Here is a 25,738-nt window from a genome sequence, read left to right on the forward strand (position 1 = left end):
AGATGACTTCTTAAAGAAAATCTTGGAGTTAAAAATAAGATGAAACAATAATCTTATTAAAAAATTTGTTTAATTCTTATTTATTTAGAAAATGAGTAAAATTAATATCATTAAAGTTATAATGAGGAACATATACTCCATGTTAACATATGTTCTATTCTAGTTTTCAATATATTTCTCTTGGCAACCCAATGTATGTGCTCTTTTTAATCCTCCAAAATTGAGAACCCAGTTCACCATTCCTACACTGCCAAACGATTTGCTTGTCATTCTCCTCCAGCATCGTTAGCATTGTCATCATCCAGCTTGTGTCTGAGTGCAGTTATTGGCCTTTGGAAAATGCCTTCAGGGCCTGACCTTGACATTGCTAGGAGTTAATGTGATATTTCTGTGCTCACATCATGTCCATAGTCTGATACAGAACAAATTTCAGGCATTAATGGTCCAGGGGCCTTTGAACTCACGGAACAAATTTATCTAAATACGACCTAATTACGGAGAATGAACTTGCTGCTCTTCTATTTCAGGTGAAACGGATTTCTGAAGATCCTCCTTGCAAATGCCCGAACAAATTCTGTGTGGAGAGGCTCTCTCAAGGAAGGTACCGAGTGGGAGAAAAGATCCTCTTCATCAGGGTAAAGTTTTACTTTTCACTTGATATCTTGTCCTTTATGAGAATATTCAGGACTTAAGTTTGACATTATGGGGGAAACATGACCAGTGACTAAGCAGGAACTTCCCTTATGGTGCTTACAGTTGGATCTGAAGATACGAGGTATGAACATTTTTTAACATATCATACATAAATCCCTCTGAGGGCTAAATAAATAGAACTATCATTTTCTCTTTACATGCACACAAACACAGGCACCAAATAGATCACAGAGTTCAAATAAAATGAGGAAAAGGAAAAGATGAATTCCTTTTTTGTTGATACATTTTGTTTCAAAGGAACTCGTCCCCTCCCAATGGGACACAGAAATAGTCTTCTGCCCCGGTCTTCCACATCTCAAGTTTGGGAAATGATCATTCTATTGGTCCTGGTAACTTTCAAATGATTTGAAGATGATTTTTCAAGAAGTTTGGCTTATGAACCAGAGTGAGGATAAGGAAAGCTTATTACAATAGCATGGTTAAATGGTGACTGCCATTTCTCATTTAGTTTTCTGGGTTAGAATAAAGAAATGTGGACCTGTGCCAATGAAGGATTTGGTGGTCTCTGTCCATTTTACAGTCGTCCTAAATAAAAATCTGCCTAGATATCAGGAACAGTGTTAGAGTGTAATTGGTGGCTCAGTGAAGGAGCATTTCAGACCTTCGGTTATCATCTGTTTTGTTAAATATCAAGAGAATTTAACATTTCAGGTTTGCGACTTTTCCTAAAACCAAGAATTCTTCTTTTCAAAAATAAGAAATTGAAAAAAATAGCACTGATACCATCCTAGAAATCTGCAGTAAATAAGTATTTTTCTACTTTATTTTTTTAGTCATTCCCTAAAAGAACAGAGGTTATTCAAAGGAGATGTATTCTCTTCTCATTTCAATAAGTTAAAAATATCTTGCTTGTTACTTGATTTTGTAGAACAGAATGATTTGAATGTGTACGTCTAGGACAATCAATGCATATTCTTAACAATACTCAAATCAGTGATGGCCCGGTAGAGATTTTGTCAGTGTAAAGTATTCTTAGCTTCAACTTTTGACTGAAACTTATTTATATAAAAAGTTTTATTTAAGGCTCTGCAGCATGTTATTTGAAGACAAGTTTTATCATAATTAGGCTTCAGAAAGCAATGCCAATCATTTTGTATTTTAATCTAATTGTAGGTCTATGTTTATTGATTTAAAAAAATTTCCACATCATAATTGCTATTTTGCTTTGGAATGGCAAGGAAAGGGACATAATGAAATGTTGTTACTAGGGGTTGAGACCAAACTGAGAGGATGTCCTCACTAGGACAGAGAGTTGCGCCAGTCATTGCTTGTTGCTCTCTTGTTTTTTATTGCAAGAATAACATATGTGTTTATTTTAGCCAAGCTGCCTGCTTTTGCTTTAGTACCTTAAAAATAGTGATTTCGTATCTCCACAGATGTGTTTAAATTTTACCTGGTTGACCTTTCTCAGTTGAGAATCAGGCTCCTTTAAAATATTAGGCCCTGGAGCCTAGAATCCAAACACAGGGTTTTATTTATTTAAGCGAGTATTCCTTTTTATAGTAGACGTGTTGACGAAACACATGACTAATAAATGTGTACTTTTTCCTCTAATGTAACCTAATATTTTGAGGCAAAAATGCATATTACGTATGTTTATTTGTCTCAGGTCTTCCATATTTAGTCAATTGTGAAAGAATTTGATATCTATATTTATGAATACCAAATTTAGGTAGTATTTCATATTTAAGATGTTTTCCGATCTTCCATTTTTCTTTTCAGGAAATTGTTTCCTTTTGGTAAAATCTATCTATGTATTGTTTATAGATTAATTGAGATTTGCTCTACTGCAAAACATTGCATCAAATTCCTTAGTCTTAGCATTTGAATTTAATATCATTAACACAGCACAACATTTTGTACACACTCAGTGTCAGACTTCCAGTGTTCCAGATAAGACTGCAGTAACAGAGAGAACTGTAATGTGGTTATTCTCTGAGTGGCCTCACAAGTTAGGGCATCAAGCTGCTGTGACAGGTGTTTCGGATCCACGTTTTAACAAACTTTAATCATTCACCTTTTCTCGTTTTTGCACTGTCCACATATAATTCGTACTATTTTTTAAAACAGACTTCACTTTAAAATTGACCTATTTTACAAATTTTAATTTTTGTAAAAGGAAATTTTCTATCACTGCCTAAATTGGAAACTAAAACTATTTGTCAAAAAAGGAAAATATCCATTAATGTGTACTCATTGCCATCGTTATTCTTCAGCTTGCCAGGGGTCCATTTCCACCCAGATGGAGTCAAGTGATTCTAAGAAGGCCCCTCTCCTTGTCTCTGGTTGTCTCTAGAAGCTTTCTGCCTTCCAGTCCCTTGAGTTTTAGGAACTGAAAATTCACGGGCAGGTCACATGCACCTTGCATTGCTCATTTTTCCCCGATTTCCTCCTCTACGATGACTTTGTCGTTAGTACTGTCTAGTGGATTCTGACTCCTAGAGACCCCGTGCACAGCAGAGTGGAACCCTGCCCGATCTTTTGCTCCATCCTCTCCCCTTCCAGCGCTGTATGAGATGATGCTCCACCTCTGTTCCTAGGGTTTTCATGGCCAATTTTTTCAAAAATGGCTGGCTAGGTCCTTCCTAGTCTGTCTCATCTGGAAGCCCTGCTGAAACCTGTCCACCACGGGTGACCCTGCTGGCATTTGACATACTGGTGGCAGAGCTCACAGCAACATGCAGCTGCCACAGTATGACGGCCCACAGATGGATGGTGTGTTTCTCTGACCAGAAAATGAACCTGGGCCGAGGCAGAGTGCTGAATCCTGTTAACCACTAGACTGCCAGGAACCCTACGTTGCATGGATGAACTAGAAGTGTCTCATTGATGTGTACACACTTTGGCTGGCACTTTTGATTTGTGACAGGGACTATATTTAATTGATTGTCATTCTGTACTAACTCATTGTAAGGAACTGGCAGTTATTACTCAAAAAAACTCAGAGGTATTCATTTTTTGAATGATCATATGATTGTTGCTGCTAATATCTTAACTTTGTTTCTTTGAACACCTGGATTAAGCAGTAAGTGCACATAGTCAGATTCTCCAGCATACCAGGGGAATGGTCACCTCACAGTGTCTGCATTGCAGTTCTGGGTTCAAGTTTGCATTTTTAACATTGGCATATTTTAAACTTTGTCATATCTCTTTTATTTATTTATTTGGAGCAGAAGATTGTCCCTGAGCTAACATCTGTGCCAGTCTTCCTCTATTTTGTGTGTGGGATGCTGCCGCAGCATGGCTTGATAAGCGGTGTATAGGTCCACGCCCAGGATCTGAACCCTTGAACCCTGGGCTATCGAAGAAAAGCATGCAAACTTAACCTCTACACCACTGGGCCAGCCCTTGGCATATCTTTTTTTAGGCTACCAAATATGGTCATATTTACTACATAATACATAATAAGGAGATGCATTTATACATGTTATTCTATAAAATATACATACAATGAAATATACATGGTGTCTTAGCATTTATTCCTAGTTCTCTCCATCCTGAGAACAGCAGTGTTTTATATGGTGAAAATGAACCTGTCCATGCAAAGAACAATTTAGGGTCCTTTAAGACTGTGAAGGGCTGGCCTGGTGGTGCAGTGGTTAAGTTTGCATGTTCCACTTCTTGGCGGCCCGAGGTTCGCTGGTTTGGATCCTGGGTGCAGATATGGCACTGCTTGGCAAAAGCCATGCTGTGGTAGGTGTCCCACGTATGAAGTAGAGGAAGATGGGCATGGATATTAGCTCAGGGCCAGTCTTCCTCAGCAAAAAGAGGAGGATTGGCAGTAGTTAGCTCAGTGCTAATCTTCCTCAAAAGAAAAACAACTGTGAAGACTGTTGACTTAGCTCTTGCTTAAAGGTGACACAATTACCAAACACTGACTCTGAAGAAACTAGCCCTTAGAAGGTCATAAATACAAGATTGTCTTAATAAGTCTGTATCTAACCCATTTTACTCTTGATTTAGTCTCCTCAGTTTGAACCAGAGTTAACAATTTTATTGCTAACCAAATTCCAAGGTGTGTTGACAACAACCACTCACTTTACTTATGTCTGGTTTAATGGTTACTATGTATATGAACACATCTTCTCTTTATACATTCAAACAGATACAATAACAACAAATAAGAATGAAAACTCTAAGATTGTGTGCAGATTACAGAGAAAGAGCCCAGAAACCATTTTCTGCAGAGGATATCTTTGCTATGCATCTGTCTTATCTGTGGGTTTCTAGAAACCAACGTGTGAATAGATACTTTGCCTACATGGCTATCTAATGTGCACTGATGTGGATGCATCTCTATGCTTAGGTAGGCATCTTCGTTTATGTGCAGACGTCTCCATTTAAAGGTGAGGGATTAATCTCTACCCAAATATAAAGAATCCTTTAGTATAAGGAAAACCTCTGAGGTGTTTGACTGTGGCTTTTAGGCAAACATGCTATTAATCCCTTGCCAAAATGGGAATTGTCTGGCTTCCAGCTTTTCAAAAATAATTTCTCAAAGCCCTACTTTCACCCTGCTCCTTCCAATGAGCAACGTGGTTTTTGAACTGTCTGGTGAACAAGCGAGCTAAATGCAGCTAATTTGTATCTCTGCAGTGCTCCCCTCCAAGGTATAAATATTTCGGTTATTTTTCAGTGAGTTTTGAATTTGGACAGTGATGGTGAAACCTCCTTGCTGATTTCTGTGGTAACAGATTTGGGTATTACCATTTAGCCATGCTATGTATCTTTGAAATGTAAATGGATGGATCTCAGGCCTAACGTTATGATTTTGAGGAGGAGAGAAATAAGAATGTTCCTTTGTTCTTTTGTTCATTCAGTTAGTTGGTATCTACCGAGGCTTCCAGTGTGAAGATGTCAGTTGGCGATATAAATCTATATAAACTTGTAGAAAAGGTTTTCAGAAATATGTCTTAGATGCCATAAAGTGTCGATACTATTTGATTTGTCAACCTCAATTTGAGGATGACAATATTCTATGTCAATAGTCTGACAGTAACTTTTGAAAGGGATCCCCAGGTAAGTAGCATCAGCATCGCCCGAGAACTTGTTAGACTTGCGCCTCCTCGGGCCTCACCCCGACCTCCTGAATCAGAAGCTCTGAGGGTGGGGCCCGACCACCTGTGCTTCAGCAAGCCCTCCAGGTGCTTCTGATGGGTGCGGAAGTTTGAAAGCACCAATCTAGAAGAAAGGAAGGACTATATGAAGGAAGGGACTCATTGTACAACGATGCAGTCAGAAACCCTGTGCATGTCTGATTGTGGAAGAATGACTGTAACCATTCAGATAGTAGAAATGACCATTTTGAAGACTTCTACATATTGTTGTGTGGAAATACGGAAGATGTAACATTAAGTGGAAAAAACTAGACTTTGATATTGTATTTACATATGCAAACACCTCTGTATAGAATTGATACTATGTAATTATGATTAAGACTTGAAGGGAACACAAATAATACAGAATAATTTTTCTTTGTTGAGGGCACAGAATTATGAGTAAGTGATTTTTTTTCTCTTCTGCATTTACTTCTGATGATGGCATTAGAAAACATGAACTCTTTAAAGAAGAGAAGTCAGCAACCTGATACGGTTGCAGATTTGAGAATAAATAAAAGGACTTTTAAAAGATGTCAAGTTAATTAGCTGACTAATTTTTCCCATAATAAAATTAGCCCATTTTTCTGGTCCCTTACCTCAGCTTCCCGTCTTCTGGAAAAGGGTGGGAGGTTTATTGGTCATGGTGTTATTCACCAGCAAGGACTTTGCGTTTTCTTGTGAACTTGTAGCATATTTTTCCCTGGATGAAGCTCTTACCTTTTCTTATCTTCCTTTACTATTTTATCTCCATTTTGGAAACTCACTCAGATGTTTTCGGATAGCCCTAGGAAGCTTGCAAACATCTGGATAATGTCCCTTTGCTTTGCAGACCCCATCAATGAGCCACTTCCTTAGTTTTCTCTCTCTTAGTCATTAAAGCTTGAATCATTTGATATCCCTTTCCTTTAAGGCTCAAATGTAATGACATGCAAATAACCTATTATGATAAGCTGATCTGTGCTAATGCATGAAGTGGATGTAAATGGCTCTAATGAGTAGAACATCCATGGGGAAGATCTTTACACTCCGCGTAGTTGCTCTAATGTTCTGGTTGTAGGACTTTCCAGCACAGCAGCAAGCCATTGGGGTCACCTGTGGTAAGGTAGCTGACTTTTTGTGCTACTTGCTTTGGGCACTAACATGATGAATACTTTTTAACTTAATTACAATTTGTCACTACTCTGACATTGTACTTTAGCATTGTTCAAAGTGTGTTCCAACGAATAACAGCTCCAGAAGATGTTCAAAGATATTATTTGTAAAGAGGAGTTATCATGATAAAGAGTTTAAACAGGCTTCTTTAATAACTCTTGTTATTGATAACTGACTCTGTTAGCCTCCGTCTGAGCATGTGATAGATCTCATTTTAACCTCTCAACTCGGCGAGGGAAATACTGTTGCCATTCCCATTTTACAGAAGAGAAAGCTGAAACATGGAGGTTGAATAACTTCCCAAAGTTATCTAATGAGGGGTGAAAGTGGGGTCCAATGACCTAACTCTTGAGTTTGTGCTCTTTACCACTACACCATACTGATTTATTTATCTGGGATTATCTGGGATTTCTTGGAGGGTTGAATATACTATCGTGATCTATTAATCCCGAGAGTGAGATGTACTACGTAGCATTTTCCAAATGTGTCTGACCATAGAAATGGCCTTCCTCCCACCTTTTTTTTCCTGGAGCATCATCCTGGGCTAGGAGGTCATGAAAATGTACTTTGGGAGATATTATAATTAAAGCAAATTAAAAACATAATTTGCAACCATAGAATTATATTGAAATGAAAGTTCTCTACATTTTGCCAGGGTTAAGACCCATATATATTGAAGCACTGGTAGGAAATATTGAATTTATACTCATTTTTACCTTCAAATTCCATTTGGAAATTATGATTCAAGGAAACAACTGGAAAACCTTTAAAGGAAAGACAGCTAAAATTTAATAAGTATCATTGGTGCCAGGCATTTTAGCAAATGCTTTAGATACGTTGTCTCACTGAATGCTAACACACAGCTGGGAAATCGTTTTTATCCTTTTGTTACAGGTGAAAAGACAAAGTCTTAGAGAGGTTAAGGTCTCAAGTAAGTCGTATGATAGACAAAACTGAGGTCCTGCCTCTCAAACCCGTAGCACATTCCACTCCAAGCTGCTCCCTGTGGCATGTCCGTTACATGCAAATATTTTCTTCGTCGGCTTAGTCCCCTAAAAAGGACCTGAATGTTCTTACAATATATTTTAGGCTCAGCTATATAGTAGGGCATTCCTTAGACCATTTTTATCTTAAAATGTTCAGAATGCGAAGGGCCTTACAGTTGCATACTCTTACATACTCAATAGTGCCTACTGTAAAGAAAGGGGTATAATGTGTTTGCCTGGCTGTATTCTGATAGCAATAAAAATTATAACAATATTTATTAAGTGTTTACTTGTATACCAGACGCTGTTCAAAATGCTTTATATGGCCTGTCTTGGTTAATAGGCAAAACTAATTAGAACTCTATATATCGTAAGATGTATTGTCATCTGTACTGACAGCTTTTTAATAGAAGTCAGAAGATAATTTTTCTATATTGCCAGTATAGTCTGGTTGAGTCTTCTTGCTAATAATAGATATTTTTTCAGTGGATTGATATTATTTCAGGACATTTTATAGCAGGTCTTCACAGTTGGGTAAAACCATATGAGGTTCGATGCTAACTCTCTGACAGTTCAGAGTATTTTTTTTTCACGTTTTAACAAATGTGACTAGTTAACGACCCTAAAGAAAAGACAACTAATAATTTAACTGGAAGTTGGCAAAGAGATTTGAAACATTATGGAGTCACCTTCTTTGTACTTCTTTTGAATTAAATCATCTCAGATCAATGGAAAGGTCACACACACTGTTATTGATTCTTTGTAATTTTTTCTTTACCATAAAAATCCTTCAGAGTTATACCTGTGTGGTAAAAATCAACCCATGTAGCAAACCAGGCAAGAGAGGCACCAGAGCTCTGTTGCTATAGCAACCCAGCCTAGCAGTGTCTTCTGGGACTCCTCTAACGGAAGGTCCAATGATAGCGAGTGATATTACTTTCTTTTCTGCTTTTATGACACATATTGATTTACTATGAGTAACAAGGATCATGGTTCAAATTGCATACCTTTCCTGGTAATGAAAAATGGGCTGTTGTGTAAAAATGCAAAGGAGTTTTAACAAGTAGCAAGGGGAGTAAAACTTCCATTTATCTTAGTAGAAATGTGGCACCGACAGCCATTATTTAGCAACTGAACGTCAAACATTCATTTTTTGAATAACATGAATATAAACCTTTCATCTAATTTAACAATTTACGGGAGCAGCGATTACGATTTCACAACTATCTAATGGCTTATATTTGTTTCTAGGAAAAAAATCTGGCCTTGTTTGCCTCTGATTGTGTAAAATCTCAGACCACAATTACAGTGCTTGAATTCATGGTGAGAGAAACACGGCTGTTATTAGCACACGAATATTTCCAGACTGGCTCCCTTTCTTTGCCTAACTGCCTCAAAACTAAATGTTATTCAGGAACAACATTTAAAATATATTCAAATACTTGAATTTCAGATTTTAAATTCTTTTTTTGATAATATTTTTGCTCCATTAAAGACACTCTGATTTGTTTGTAATTTATTCATGTTCAATGAGGCTGGGCTAATAAATAACATGGATATAATTTACACTTTCGTAACACATCTCTCAAAGGACTTTTCAAATGTTAATAAGTCCTCTTAGCCTCTTTTCAAGAGAGGCGTATACCTAGGATGAATGGAAAATAAATAAATAGAATTAACCATGGCTGTAAAAAATTCAGCTGATGCGATATTGTCTTTCTGAGATTTATCCCTTGACGTTGAAAACCCTTAAATACAAAAAATTTAAAGTAGACTTTGTCCAAGGTTACACCCAACACTATAGTTGACACCACTTTTGAAAGGAAGAAACAAATGCAATTTGATATCTCTTATAAGAATGGAAAGATTGGCTAATATGTCTGGGCAGTTCTCTATATTCTTATTTGAATTACAGAATTCACTTCTCCTCCTGTTGAATTGTTAAGAGGTATATCAGTGTATTGAGTGGGAAGAACAATAAAGAAATGAGAGCTCAAAACTGAAGCTCCTTTTTCCTGAGAATTTGCCTCTATTGACCAATTAGCGATGTGTAGATTTTTAAGAATTGTGTCTACCTTTCACCTGCCCTAATAAGCATTCTACTCATCTTCAGCTGGATTAGCAAGGTTTACCATGCCTTTAGGTTGTGCAATACGGGTGTGACTGTTTTACCTTGAATCGTTTTCTTTTGCCACTGCACTGCATCTAGAATAAATGGACAATTTTTTTCACTAGCTACAAATCAAAATTATTTAAACTATGGAAGCAGTGGAAAGTTAAATGGCTTCCTTGAGGAAATGCACAGGTTCTGTGATCTGCATTCCCAATTCCTGCATTGCTGTAGCCTTCCTGCCATTAAGATAAACGTGTTGTGTGTGTGTATGTCTTGTGTCTGTATGTGTATATGTTACTGCCCAAGTGAGCTCATCTACTTGCTGCAAGACATGCCAATAGTCAGGAGGCAAGGTGGTAAGAGAGAAAGGACTTCATTACAGCTTGCTAGCAAGGGAAGATGGCCAAATCATGTCCGAAAGAACCGTCTCACAGAACAAAGACTACAGGCCAGTTATATACGGGGCCAGTCTCAGGTCGGGGGGGGGGGGGGGGGGGTAGGTGGCTGGTCTCTGGGTGGGCCAGACATCTGTTCCCAGTACCTGATAGTCTTGTTTTGCTGGATATGCATCAGAGAATGGAGCAGCTGCCCTATACCCTGATCTTTCAGTTGTCATTGACGATGGCTATCAGCATAGTCTCTCCGCCTGGGGCTCATCACATTCCTAAGGAACTCAAAAGAACAAAAGTTATCATCTTAAAGCAGCTGGCAGGGGCCACAAAATCTACAGAGCATGTCTGGGCTGGTTAGTCAGAGGTCATTTAAAGTTACAGTATGGTTTCTTTTCTACAATATGGCTTCCCTTATGTCAACTTTGTGTTGAGCAGGGATATGTGTGTACATACACATACCCCTGTGTATGTGGTGAAAAAGCACAACACTAGAGAGTGGAATTAGTCCAATGATTTGGCACTTTGATTTTAAAAGAGATCTCAAGTTGATTTTTCCGTGCTTGAAATTTAAATCCCTAGTAAAGAACTTTGTGAGAAAAATAAACCATTTATTCTGTCTCTATTTCTTTACACATTCTATTTAACACTCACTGAATGTTTTCTGTGTGTCTGGTGCCTTTCTAAGTACCTTCCTTGGATTCTTTTATTTAGCCCTCACAACTCTTGGAGATAGGCACTGTTGTTATCTCCATTTTAACAATAAGGAGCCCAAGCCGTAGGGAGTTAAATTACCTGCCAAAGGTCACACAGCTCTAAGAGTCAAAACCTTTCTTTGAACTCAACATATCTGATTTCAGAGCCCACAGTTTTACCTATATGCTCCTCAGTCTATTTCAGACTGTCTGGTCTTTTGGCGTGTCACGTTGTGAGTGCTGCCGCCCAACCTTTCCACGTCTGTTAATCATGGACCCATACTTTATGTGCGGTTCCTAATTTACTTATTCCTGGGCTAGTGTGCTTTGATGGCATTTAATAGCCAATCCCTGTTGGAGAGTCAGAAGAGAGAATGCAGGAAACAAAGAGTCTTACAAAACAATACCAACTCCCCCCCAAAAAATTCAGAGAAACCAACCAGAATCATTTTCACATTGTTCAACATATTTATTGATTTTCTTTTCAATGTATTGACCAGACTTGAAAAGTCTTCCAGATGCAAAAATTTATTCTGGAAGTGAAGAAACTAAGGAATGTTCTCAATTTCTTGCAATTATGTATTTCCGTTTCCAACTTGCTTTTATGCAGTTAAGGTTATGATTGTTAATTTACACATCTTACTGCTGAAGAAACTGTAGATAATAGAGATTTAACAACTTTCCCAAGGTAATCTGGCTAGTAAGTGGTTGATCCAGGGTTAAATCATGTTTTAAATTTTTATATATTAAATTTCATGTATTGTAAATTTCACACAATAAAATTTCCCTTTGAAGTTTTTGTTTTATCTCAACATAAATGAAAACACTTAGTTGTTCACTGTGTTTTTGATTTAAGGATCATTTGTTTTGCGTTATAAAGTAGACATTACATAGTAATGTGAAATTGTAAAGTTTATAAGATTTTTCTTTTCCTTCCTTTGTAGTCTCCCCAACAAGAACATTTCTTGGTTTACATGTTCTATGCTGATATAAATGTGAATGATTTTTAACGATTAAAATACAAATGGTTTTTTGCAAAAGGGAAAGAAATGAAACAATTGTACATAACGTGTTGTATTCTTGAATTATTGATGAGTCTTCTAAGCAGCCGCAAAATAAACCTGTGAAATATCTGTCATTATAAATTGTATATAATTCTCCCATGGGCTCAAGTTGCATAAACAGGATGCAGTCAGATTCATTAAGAATCAGACTTTGCAAATGTAGTCATCTTGCATTTGTATTGAAAATAGTCAAGCATGGTAGAAATTTCATCATTACGATATATTGACTATAATACATTAGGACTTATTTATTTAGTGGTATCTTTTTCATATAATCAATGAGTTAAGTTTCTTCATGACTTGGTCAATTTAGACCTTGCCTTGCATTTCTCCTCTAATACTTAACATTTTGAATTTCAGTTCCTCAGTGAAAACATGGAATCTTGGTCCTGGACCCAGCAGGTGCCTCCCTCACCTAATTGCCAAGCCTTTCTTTGCAGGAGCCTTACTGACTCACACAAATTTTAGTTCACTGGAATGGTGTGTTCCAATTTTATTAGTCAACATTTTCTTTTGAAGCTTGGTTGTACGTCATTTTAGGATATATTCTGCCATTTCCTGCCATCTTGTTAGAAGCATGCTAAGATCTTAAGGAAATTTTTGTGTAGATTTTGGGAGGATCAAAGTACAAGAATTTGTGCTACTGCGGCCTTAGAATATGTCTTCAATTTGCTTTATAATGAAAATCCTGATGTGACTGAAAAAAAACAAAAAGAAAAATCCCAGCAAGTTATTTACAGATATTTTCCCTGTTTATCTGAAAGAACACCAGCAAGAAATCACAACAGGACAACCTTCCCCTTCTCCTGTTTGCATCTCTCTCTTATATCACCATCTCTTTTACGCACTAGCTTCTCTTGCCAACTTCTAATCCTCCTGCACTACACCCATACCTTCTAACACTCTTGGCTGTTGTGGAGAAATCCCTTTTCTCTAGCCCAGAGTTCTTATAATCTAGTTTGTGTTATAGACAAATTTTAGGCAACTATAAACTCCACGGAAAAATTTATAGTTATTTGACTTATCCCTCTATAAAGGGCTTTTTCATCCTTTTTTTTTTTTTTTTAAACAACCCATTCAATGTTTTATTTGTTCATTTTCCCAGAAACTGACACCTTGGTTAACAGTCTCCACTTGACTCTGAACATGGTCATTTGTCATATTTTTCTTGAAATCCAGATTCATAGAATATGTGGGGCAGAGATAATTGGATAGTCTCTCTGAGGCCTCATTTGAAGGCAGATAAAGACCTGATTGCGAATATTTCTTCTGACTTTGGTATTTGGCATAAGGTCTCCAAGAATCCCGTTCCAAAACTCCAATGCCCAGACAAACAGTAACACATTAATTTGTCATCATCCACCCGTGCGTTAGCCATGATGATGTTACCCAGTCCAGGACTCTTTTTTTTTTTTTGATTATCATGGTCTTTTGAAGTCCTGGGTTAATAGAAAAATTATGGAAACTCATATGGCACACAGAGCCCTAGGAGTTTTATTAGCATTTTATTGCCTGCCCACCTGATAGGAATAAGGCTAAAGTGGCCTTGAGCCTTGCACAAAGAGTCACTTTGGACCACACTGTATATGCCACCAAATTCCTTTCCCACAATGATGTTTACAAAACACCTCTCTTATCTCCTTCTATTTCCCTAACAATCTATAGCCGACATGATGAGGAACTAGAAGCAGTCTCAGAAGCAAAGACAGGAATGTCTCTCATATCCAGCCTTGGAGATTTCATCTATCACCTGTATTTACTCAACATCTTATCACAGAAAGAAATCCTCTAATGAGCACTGAAAGATTTCCTAAAAACCTGAATTTTACTTGACATCTTGGTACCAAGGATTGAATAGGCTCTTCCTTTATGTACAGCATCCATAAATCTGATGGAAACACGTTTATGCATATCAGTTAGAGGGAAGGTGAAGATGAAATATTCTAAGGATGAAAGCAAAAATAGCCTTTACTAATAGATAAAGAAATGACAGCTATGATAGTATCCAGTCATGGTAAGGGAAAAAAAATGTTGCCCAATGATGACTTTCCTTTGGAACCCTGAAGCTTAGGCACAGTATCTGGCCCACGTCCTTCAATTCTGATTGAAGGCCTTTCAACAAAGCACCTGTCAGATAGAGTAGGTGTCTCCCTGTGAGTATGAGACCATTGGGAGATTAGGACAGTGCATAAATACAGTTTTAATAAAGCAGGAGGATGTGCTTGGGTGCCTCATGTGTCACTCAATTTTCTGAGGGTATGTATAATGGTAGAGCCTCAAAAAAAAGCCTGAGACCAACAGGAGTGAGCTGAATGGGCACCAGGGAAGTCAGAACAAGATGGCGGGAATAAACATTTCATTTACTTAACAATTTTCTCTAAGATTTTATTAGACATTCTCTAAAGTCTGGTATGTTTCTCTTGTCGAAGTAAAGCATGGACTTGAAGTCTGTTTCTTGGGAAAAATTATTTCCTTACATATATTTCTTATTTCTATAGTAAGAGCTCTGAGCAAGGAACAGGAGACCAAAGGACCCCAGGAAACAGATAATTCTAACATTTGTGTTTTAAAATGCCAACAGCCAACAGTCTACGGTTCTCAGACTATGTATGCTGCAGTTATCACTTAATGTGGATTCTCAGGCAATAACACTTCTCTTAGTGAGGGATATGAAAAAATATAGGAATAGTCATTCTCCTTGTATCTTGGAAAAAAAAAGATTTTCTTTAATCTTGTCACAAAAGATCACAGTTTGCCTTTTCAGGTGACGTTCGTGTACCTTTCTGCAATGGTGACGGAGAGCGTTTTATGAACTTCCTATCTTCTTGTTTCAGTAGGGTCTTCATGGTTGTGACTATGTCTCCACAGCCAAAGCAAAGCAGACGTTGAAGGTAATTACTAGATAATTAAGGGGAAACCTCTCCACTTTGCTTTCACTGTGGACCCTTGGCCTCCAATCAAAAGAGGGAAGTTGGGCACAAAAGTGAATATTTTACTCCTTTTTTTTTTTAAGTCAGCTATCAAAAGGATGTTCCTCCTTTGGTTTTCCCATAATACTTTGTAAAAATGGCAACTTGGGGCTTATTGTGGGTGAGTGGCAGGCAATGACCTAGTCATTTTTGTCTTTTCTGGGTGTAATTCACATGCCAGTGCATTCCTTCATTGAGCTTGTTATTAAAATTGTTCAAAATCATAAACCTGGATTTGGCTTCTGCATGCAATATCATCTTAGTCTTTGCTTTAAAATATTTAAAATAATACACTTGTGGAATAAACGTGAAATACCATATAATTTCAGAATATTTCCATTCTACTCCCATTGCACAAATTGCACTTTGGGTTTAACACGTGGAACCTCTTAGCCCCCTGCCAAATCTCTGCTCCTGACACCAGATCTAGCTGCCGGAGTATTGGCAGTGCTTTACCTAACACGTGTGATTTATTACTTTGGTACATCAAAGGGTAAAGACGAAAGGAATGCGATAGGACTTGAATTTGCAGCCCTGAGGGTGCCAGTGTACATATGAGGGTTGGCTAATTTTTAGCTTTTAATTATTAATAATTATGATCTAGAAAGAGCAGCTTGCTGGAGTAAGTCTTGTCTGTTTCACATAAATACAAAATAATTGTTAGAAAAGCCCCATTTTGTAAATTACTTAAATAGGATGACTATATCCTGAAAGTACATTATGAGAATTAGTTTAGATTTCTAAAAAGGTATTGTTAAATGCATTTCTTTGTCCGTAAGTTATTCCTTCATCCATTCACCAAATACACGAGTGTGTGCCATGTGCAAGGAAGGATAGGAAATCTTGAGGATACAGTTTCTCCGTCAGCTCTGTTTCTTTGTAAAGCTCATGCTTAACAATGTAAATAATTGGTTTTATACTACTAATAATTCTGACAATGAAATATAATTTAATTGCTTCTCCACATTAATATTTGACAAGCAGGAAAGAGTTGGGTTCATGACAAGTCCTTCCTAAAATCTCCTCAATGAACCTGAGAATATGTTCTGGAACATCAGAGTGCATGACTGAGTTGAGTGGCAGAAACACCAGACCTAACTTTCCTTGGACCTGTTGAAAGACGTTGCATGAGGATTTGTGAAGCTAGTTCCTAGTAAATGAAGGTGAAACCTGGGTCTGTTGCTAATCTGGCTCTGACAGCCTTGGTCCCCGGCTATCACCAGAACCACTCTTCTGGCTGGGTGTGAAGTCCCCTTCTCACTATTCAGATGTCGGTTGGTTAAGGAGGAAGATGTTGCCTGACAGCTTTTCTCTGTTCAAAGAAGATGAGAGTCTGTGTTCTTTTCACTACTTAAATTGCCAGACCTCTCCTGGCTTCTCTTGAGAGTAATTTTTTATTTTTCATGAGTGTCTTTTGGAAGGCACAGATGGAGCTAGACAGTCAGGAATGTAGTTATCTGATAGCCCTGCTTGTGAATCTTTGTATTTTAGGGTGAGGCTCTAAAGAAAATCCTTGAAGTGAGTATGACCTCATACTCAGTAGGCATCATGGGTTTTATAGGGGGAGGTTTGTAATGGAGCGGCCATGCTAGGTTTTTGGGGGCCATTCAAATCCCACTTTGGGGAGGCTAAAAACAGTGCAGAGTTCTCTTCTCTCCTCTTGTCTGCCTTCCCTCTTCCCCCAGAGAAGATGAGTAGAGAAAGGAAGGTACTTTGCCAGGTTTTTGAAGCGTCATCCCAGATCGGGTTCCTTGTTTTTCTTTCTGTTTAAATGCAAACATTGAAGGACAACGCTGGCATTGTCTCAACTGAAGTGAAATGCACAGAACTCAAGAGCAAGGCTTGCTTCCTGGGAGCATTTGTCAAAGACCCTGTAATGCCCAGAGAAAAGCTTGGAGCAGAGCTTTACCACTGGGCTCTTTTCTGGTCCTAGAACAATGCGAGGGGCCTTCTGTGGGTGGAGCCCCCTGCAAGATTGTCTCTCCTTTACCCTTGAACCCAGGGTGTACTGGGAGAGTCCTGCCAGCTTTCTAGACATTGGCAAGCAAGGTTGAGAAGGCTTTGTCACTCCTTGGACCCGAGGGCTGAAATATCTGGAGCCCAGTAGAGGCCAGGCCCCTAATTCTTCCTCCCGCAGGGCTGCAGTCTGCATCTTGTGGTCCCAGTTTGCTAACACACTTCTCCCTGGAGGAAGCTCAGCCCCTGGCCCTTGTCAATCTTGCTGGGAGGCTTGCCAAGCTAGCTTCAACCCTCAGTCTCATTACCCAAGTCTCTACTCCGTTTTCAGTTTTCCCCGGCTCACTGCAGACACCTTTCCACAGATGGGACTCATGTTCTAGGCATCTTCACTCCTACATCCAGTGCCACAACTCAGTCTTAGCCCCTCCAAGGTAGACCACCTTCGGATCTTGCCAGGTCTATGCAGGGCTGGAATTGGCACTTGCCTTGGGACTTGTTTGGTCTGAACTGTTGTTCTCTCTGAAGCAAGATTGCCTGTTCTGCCTGCTTTTGTTGGTACTTCTTAGATCAATTCTTTTCACTCCCAAGATGCTACTTTTTGACTCCATTCCCAGAACACATTATAGAAAAAGTGGCTTCTTTTTAACCATTTGGATTACAGCAGTTTCCATGTAACCAGAGGCTGCTGAGATGTCAGTGTACTTAAAATGCCTCTACCTGGTAGTTGCTTCCCGGACATTCCAAGGTAAATACATCGAAGCTCCTTTTTCATTTTTTGTGCAATTTCATACTCACTGATCTCCAAACCTATTTACTCTGGTACAGGTATTTCTCCAGAATAACCTAGTGCTTTCTCATATTACTAGCTGTTGGAGTTATTATACGTGGCTTGTCTTCAACCATGTTCTCTCTCTCTGATTTCCTTAAATTGAAGGGCTTTCAAAAGAAGACTTATATGTTTGATTAAAAGGTATTTCATGTGCTGTTTTAAACAAAGAACTTTTACCATATTTAAAAAGAACAGTCTTGGATTTTTTCAATAGCAAAGCATTTGAAGATTTACTTAAGAGATCCATAATTGAACTGCTCAGGACTGTTTAAAGAACTTGTACAATGTACAATAGACTTGGCACATTGGCTTTAAGAATTTAGATCATGGTGAGGGAGACATCAAAGTTAGGTTAGACCTCTATGTTCCATTAACCTTTCATCTGGTATGTTTCTTGGGGCTAGAATTCCCAATAGTGTTACCTATGATGGAATTTTTCTATTAATCTGGACTTTAGGAATCAAGAGAGGCTATCAAGAGAAATAGAAGTCAGAGTTGAGACTCAAGGAATAAGCAGATGTTAGCTAAACAGAGAGCAGAAGAGAAAGTATTTCAACCAGAGTCAGAAAGGAAACATCATGTGCAGAGGCTCAGACCAGAGAAGGCCATGCAAGAGAGACAGAGAGAGATGGAGACCTTGTCAAAACTCTTAGAAGTGCAGCCTTCTGAGCAGAGGGCAAGGGCAGGAGAGGATGCTTAGAGGCTCGTGGCAAGGGGAGACATGAGGCAGGCAGGCACACAGCCATCTCATGAAGAGCCACCTCTATGAGGAGAGCTTTGGCTTCCTCCTGAAGGCAATGTGGAGATTCTGAAGAGTTTTTAGAAGTGAAGAGATGTGAGTAAACCACATTTTAAATCACTCAGTCTGTAGTGTAGAGAATGAATTGAAAGGATGTAAAATTGGAGGAAGAGCATCCGACCGTATTGTCTTGGGGAGTGGGTGGGTCATGACAGTGGCTGCTCAGTGTGGGGACCTACCTGATACAAATTCCAGACATAATACATATCACAGTCTCCTGGGTGAGGCTCTCTGTCTTGGTGCATAGGTTGTTTAAAATGGAAACAGCGTTAAGTTCATCTTCACCCCTTAAACAGAATATCTGAAAAGCAACATGTTGATTTTGGTTCATTCTGACACATCTGCCTGGCATTTGCCTGGGTTTCAACAGGTCAGAATTTCCACTTGTTAAGAAGGAGTTTCTTTGGTGAGAATTTTACGTAGAATAAAATTATGGGCTACTCATAGAAACTAAAAGAGAATGACGGGAAATGGTGTTTTTATATTTTACAACTGTAGTATTGTTTGTTTGGTTTTTTTAAAAGAACCTCTGTGTAATATCAATTGACAAGAATCAAATAAATTAATAAAAAGGCACTGGCTGGTGCTCCTATCAACAAGTTTTTTGAAATTTCTCACCCTAAGCTCTTATTTTCCAGATGTTACCCAGATTCTCAGTTCCAGGTCTGTCTGGTGATTTAGTACATGTTGCGTTTTGTGTAGCAGGGCTATAAAAAATACAGTGCTCTTCCCCGATCAGCCCAGCAATGAGACCAAGGCATTTTCTATGAAAACTGTTCCTTGGGCCAAGAATCCTCCCCAGAGTATTCTTTGGCCATTTACAAATTTCTTTACATGAGTTCATTACATATATCCCCAGAAAGCAATGATTCCAGATGTGTGGCTGCGTTCAGAGCTCTGGGTACATGTTAACACAATTTACCCTTCTCCTGTTAAGTCTGTGAGTGGTCAGCAACAGGTATTAAGCACCTACTGGATGCCAGGCACTTGTGTCATGGTGAAAGCAGTAAATGAAACAGTCTCTTTCCATATTCTTGGAGTGAGGAAACAGACAATAAACACATAGACCAAGGGCTAGATAGTAAAAGGCCGGATATAAAGATTTTAGGCTTTGTGAGCCACATGGTTTCTGTCACAACTCTCAATTCTATTGTTTTAGCACAAAAGCAATATGTAATGAATGAGCATGGCTGCGTTCCAATAAAACTTTATTTATACAAGTAGGGTGAGGGCCAGATTTGTCCTATGGGCCACATTTTGCTGACCCCTGACATAGATGAATAAATAAGTAAGCTGTTCTCATGTGCTAGTAAGAAAGAGGCCAGAGGGTAATGTGGGGGACAGGTTTCTGGATGTGGCTGCTTTGGCCACGGTGGTTTGGAAGATCTCTTTGTGACTGGGTTAAATTGATCCATGTGATTAAGGAGCAAGTTGTCAACATCATCTATTCGTCTTTCTCTTAAAAATATGTGCAAAACTATTACTATTAAGTTACAGGTAACAAATTTGTAGAAGGTAAGGACCAAAGAGAACAGGGTGACATGTGCAGGGACTCAATAGTTGTCGCAGTGTTGTCGAAGAGACTTTCAGATATCTTTCTGTAAGGCCCCAGCCTTCGTTAATTCATACTTCCTCTGAATTTGCATGGCATTTATTAGATGACAGTACTCAGGTAGCATTGAGAAAATGTAACATTGGTCAGTATGTCCTTTATGCATGCTCCCCAAAGTGTGTGGACCCTTTTTTTATACTAGTTTCTATCCTGGGTGCCTAGTTTTGTGTCCTGATGTTGTTGGCACACCACAACTATTGGGTTATCATTTCATGAGGATAAAAAAAGTTAAAGAAGAATGCAGCTAGGATTTCAGCAAGAAATGGCTCTGGTTGGTAATTTGCTTTCACAATGTATCAGTGATGGTAAAACATTAATTGAAGAAAAAGGAGGGACATGCTTTTGAATCTCAAGTGATCTGTCGGTTAAGATCTGCAGGGTTCGTTGTTTTATGTGTAGCTGTTTTAAATCCTGAGCCATACAACAAGTCAGAGAGTGCAAGTTTATCAATAATTCTATGTGACGTTTGGCTCAGTTGGTTAAAGTGTATGGAATAATCTGTCAGACTATAGGTATTACCTCCTGTAGAGCTGAATAAAAGTTATGGCCTCAGACCTCAAAGATGCAGTTGGAAAAGGAAACAAAAGTTAATAACACAGATAAAATAAAGTAAGACGAAATAAAAGGTGTCGTAGGAGAGCATGATTTCGACTACAGATTCAGTAATTCATTTGACAAAAATTTGACAAACACCTACCTTGAGCTGGGCATTGTTCTAGCCACTGATGAATTTAGAGACAGGCAGATCCCTGTGCACTGGATTTATCTGGAAAGATTTCAAAGAGAAGGTGGAAATTCACCAGTGTCTTGAGAAGTGACACTGATTTGGGATTTGAAGGTAGGAGAGCATTTTTGGAGGATAATAGGGTAAGCATGGTAGAGGAACAGGAAGAACTCAAGACATGTTTGAATAGTGAATGGGCCAGTTTAGCTGGAGATCATGTAGAGTTTCAATAGGGAATACAGTGGGAAGGGTAGGTTGGGGGCAATTGTGGAGCGCCTTGAATATAATTTGCATTTTGACCTGAAGGCATTAGACCCCAAGTGAAGGTGCTGATCAATAGCATGATAAAATTGAAGTTTAAGGCAATTAATCTAGGAGAAGTTTATATATAGAATTATAGATTGGAGCAGGAAGAAATTAAAGCAATGCAACCAATTAGGAGGCTGTTCCAATTGTTCCTAGGATATGAGCATTAATTAAAATGGTGCTGGAGAGACTGGGAAAAAAAAGAGTGAATGATGTGAATAGTATTTTGAGGGTAGCCTTGATTGGATACTAACAGAATAGAGGGAAGAGGCAGAGAAGAAACTAGAATTTTGAAAATGATTTTCTTAAGAGAAATTACTGTTTTTTCCCAAAAATTTAAGAGAAGAAACATTTATAGCTTAAAAGAGTCTCTGAGGTCAAGTGATTCTGCCATCCACCTGCTACATAACCTTGATCAAGTTATTTAAATTCTCCGTGAGTCATCCGTAACGTGAATTATAATACTACTCATTTTAAAGGACCGACCGTTCATTCATTCGTTCATTCATTCAGCAGATATTCCACAGTCCTTTCCAGCTCCTGAGAACAGAGCAGTGAATGAGACAAAATCACTGCCTGTAAGGGGCACACTTTCTAGTAGAGACAGATGACTGTCAAGTAAGCACCTGTGCTAGGTAGTTTTGAGTTCTGGTAAATGTTAGAAGAAAACATTTGATGCGACCTGGAGACCTGGGATTCAGGAGGGGTTACTTTAGGTCAAGCTCTGAGGCATAGACTCTCCAAGGAGGTGATACTTGAAGCGAGAACAATGACAAGGAGCCAGGCTTGAGACGAGCGGGGAAAGCAGTTTAGAGGTGACAGGATGAGCAAGGACGAAGCTTGGCGTATTTGGGGAGCAGTGTAGGAGATTCTTTACCTTATATTTGAACAGTTCTGGACAATGGTGCCGATTAGGCCTGCATACCTACCGTGGCAGTGGTGGGTAGTCAGTGTGTGGGTGCAAATTATAGCAGATTTGAAAGGGACACCTGCCCTCTAGTGTCCTCTGTGGATTATTTAATCCTTAATAGGCTTTTCCCAACCCTTCTCAGTCCCAGGGAGGACATTCAAAGCGTGTGTGTGTATGATGGTTCAGTGAAATGCATTAATATTTCCTCCCGTAGGAAACAAAGGGAAAAATTCTGAAAAGCCAGCTTCTGTCAAAGAGGAGAGTTATATTTATTTATTTTTGTAAATGAGAGGCTTGGAAACAGAGGGCAACAAGAAGGGCTCTGTTGAGAGGGATGACTTGCATATTTTAGTTGGGTCTGTTCATTCTTATATAAACCGGGGCAAAACAATGATCCCATTAAGTGTTATCCTTTTTCACATCAGTGTTTTTCCTTTTGGGGAAAAAAACCCACTAGAATCAGGGAATAATTTGATTCTGTGGGTTTAAATTCTGTCTTCTCACCCACAAGAAAATTCTGAAAAACAGGCCCTAGAATTTTCTTCTTCGTGAAGTCTAGCTGTCTGTCTCATTTTCTGTCCATCCAGCTGGTGCAGGCGGTGATGAGGAGGCAGTACAGATTGCGGGATCGAATTTTGGCCCGTGACTGCCTCTACAGTTGTGTCCGGTGTCTCCCTTGCTCTGCTCTAGCCATACTGCACCTCCCTCCTTTCAACACGCTATGCCCTTTCCTGTGCAGAGGCCTTCGGAAATACTGTTCGTCTTTCTAGAATGCACTTGCTCTCTCTGCCCATTGCCTAACATCTCATTTTTTCGTTACTGCTAATGTCCTGTTCTCCAGCAAACCTTCCTTCCTCCCCACTTTGGGCCCCGGTTAGGTTAGATTCTCTGTTAAGGGGTACTGATCCCAAGTGTCCTACATTTCTCTGTCTTCACTATGAAGGACCTTACGGGTTTGACTTGTGTTCGAGTGGCTCACTGATGTCTCTCAGTACAACATGCTCTCTAGTACTTGGTCTTGCATATGAAAATTACATAATTAATATTTGTGTTGCGCCAGAAAACCCCAGAGATATATTGAGATATAATGCCGAATTTTTGAAAGTTGAGGGACTCTGAAAACAAAGATGTGGGAAGGTATATTTATTAGTTGGCTGAGAGTAAAGAAACAAACAAAACCCCGGTGACGGAAAGGAGATGGAAGTTTGTTTCTCTATCCTGAGAGTCCAGGCCTGCTTTCATGACTCGGCTCCTCAAAGTCCTCGGGGACTCAGGGTTTCCCAGCTCAAGACTCTGCCCTCATCAGTGGTGGGTCTCATACACATGGTCCAATGTGCCCCATGTCATAGGCAGAAGCATGGAGGAAAGGATGAAGAAGGGACAATGTGCCTGTGCCACTTAAGGAAAGTTCCTGACACACTTGACCCTTCTGCTTACATCTGCTATAACTTAGATGCATGCCACGTCTGCCTTCAGGAGAAACTAGGAAAAAGCCTTTATTCTAGGCAACTTTGTGCCCAACTAAAATTCCTACTGCTCTGAAGGAAGATAAGAGGTACCAGGATTGACTACGCATTTCCCAGGAGGTCAAGGCTAACATCACAGAGTCAGGCATAAGCTGAATGACCACCTGGGATAGTGTCAAGTAACTGTGGCTTGGATTTAAGGCTTTGATTCTATAGTTTATAATAAAAATTAAAGGCACAAGAGTTACTGATACTAAAATGATCTCTTCTTTTGAGTAGAGGTTTTTGCATCTGTTTTGCTGTTTTGAGGGAATTCATACAGGAGACAAACATCAAGGATGGTTTTAATAAGGAATAGCATGCTTTTCTCATGAAATGTATTGACTTACAAGCAGTTTAATTGTAACTTGGATTCAAGATTAAGTTCCATCAGCCAGATAAGTCTTTAACTTTCAAAAAGTATGATAAAGGAGAGTAAGTGTGGTTTAGAAATGAAGAAAAAGATAGTCACAGCACCTTATGTTTATTTAATGCTTGACCAATTACAGAGCACTTTGAATTAAGGACCTCTGACCTTATAACAGCTCCAAGAGCTAAACAGATTTACTGATGAGAACCTGAGAAATGAGCTGACCAGGCCAGAGTCAGATGACTTATAAGTGATGGAGTCAAGACTGTACCATGTTCATGTCATGGGAAGTCCGAGTTCTTCCTCCTGTCCCGAAAGGCATTTCAAAAGCTGGTGAGGGAGCAGGAGGAAGTGTGGCTGAGAAAAGATGCATCTCCTAAATGCGTTTTTGGTAAAGCAGGCAACAGGAGAGGAGCGTACGTTACGATATTTATGTGGATGGCTGCTGTTCTTTATTCATAGCTCTTAGAGAAATTTCATATGGAATCTTCCATGGTCAGAGCTTTTAATTACTTAATTACTGCAGGAAAGCCAGCAGTGCAGAGTGGAGGGTATACTGTCCTTTGACACATGAGGGACAGCACACACACATACTCAAGACCTGCTGTGGTCTACACTCTGGTGTCACTAAGCAACCAAGAACAGATTTCTTTGTATTCTGAGTTATTCACTGAGCCAGGAGGGTCTCCCAGAAGACCCTTCAGAGTCGGGCGTTGTGGAGAGCTGGATTAAATGAAATTCAAGGATATGATCGCTGTTCTCACAGGATATCCATTTTCCGACACGTGTCTCCGCCTGTGCTGTTCGGCAGGTCACGTATGAGTGCAGCTGCCACTTGTCCTCATTCAGAATTTTCACTCACAGGTTTAATTAAAATTTCTAGCAAGCACCATCTATCATTTCTCTTTGTAATTTTCCTCCCTCGGAGAGGAAAGCTCTTTGCTCATGGCCTCTTGCGTGTTTATAGTGCCTTTGTTTCCATAGGAAGAGATTCGTAATCCCTTTAACAACGCATAGGTTTTCATTGGGAGCCTTAATGGAAAGCAAATCACAACTGTTGGTCTGTGCTTTTAGCTAAAGATACGTAAGTAAACTCCCTGAGGTTTCTTATTTAACTCAGTGTAATATAAAGTCCAGAAACGTAATACTGGCCCGAATTATTTTTTATTACGTAACAAAGTAGCCCCCACCTTGAACTATCTAGATCCCCATGTCTTGTGCTTGTAGACATGAGGTTTCAAAGGCTCATTTCAGTATCTCAGGAAGCAAAATGGAATTGTTCCTTCCCCAGTGGTAAGTGTGCCTGGGCTCATTGAACATCAGGCTCTAGGTTAAATTAGTATAATAATTTTTTTTCTAGTAATCAATTGAGGTTCTATGTAGCATATTTTTGTTTTTGATGAAATAAAATGATATCTAAGTTATTTCTTAATGAATGAGTTTTGCAAGCAAATTCTCTCAGCATGATATGTAAAAAGAGTCTAGATTTTAGAATGAAATACTTGAGGGAGCCCTGGTACTGTTTTGTCACTGTGAGTAAGCC

At 39.1% G+C, this 25,738-nt stretch overlaps 1 protein-coding gene across 11 annotated transcripts in view; it reads left to right on the forward strand.

Annotated features, from left to right (window-relative positions):
* The window catches only part of GAS2 (growth arrest specific 2), a 127,316-nt gene that overhangs the window by 75,226 nt on the left and 26,352 nt on the right, over positions 1 to 25,738 (forward strand). For 6 of the 11 annotated variants that reach the window (XM_008532124.2, XM_070624527.1, XM_070624531.1 and 3 more), the window contains one exon: positions 528 to 635. In XM_008532124.2, the coding sequence (XP_008530346.1) occupies positions 528 to 635 (108 nt within the window). Of the gene's footprint in view, positions 1 to 527; positions 636 to 15,049; positions 15,104 to 25,738 lie in introns of all 11 variants that reach the window. The other 5 variants (XM_070624524.1, XM_070624522.1, XM_070624526.1 and 2 more) reach the window with 1 other exon arrangement.

This window comes from Equus przewalskii, chromosome 6 (genome assembly GCF_037783145.1).
Source record: "Equus przewalskii isolate Varuska chromosome 6, EquPr2, whole genome shotgun sequence".
NCBI lineage: Eukaryota > Metazoa > Chordata > Mammalia > Perissodactyla > Equidae > Equus > Equus przewalskii.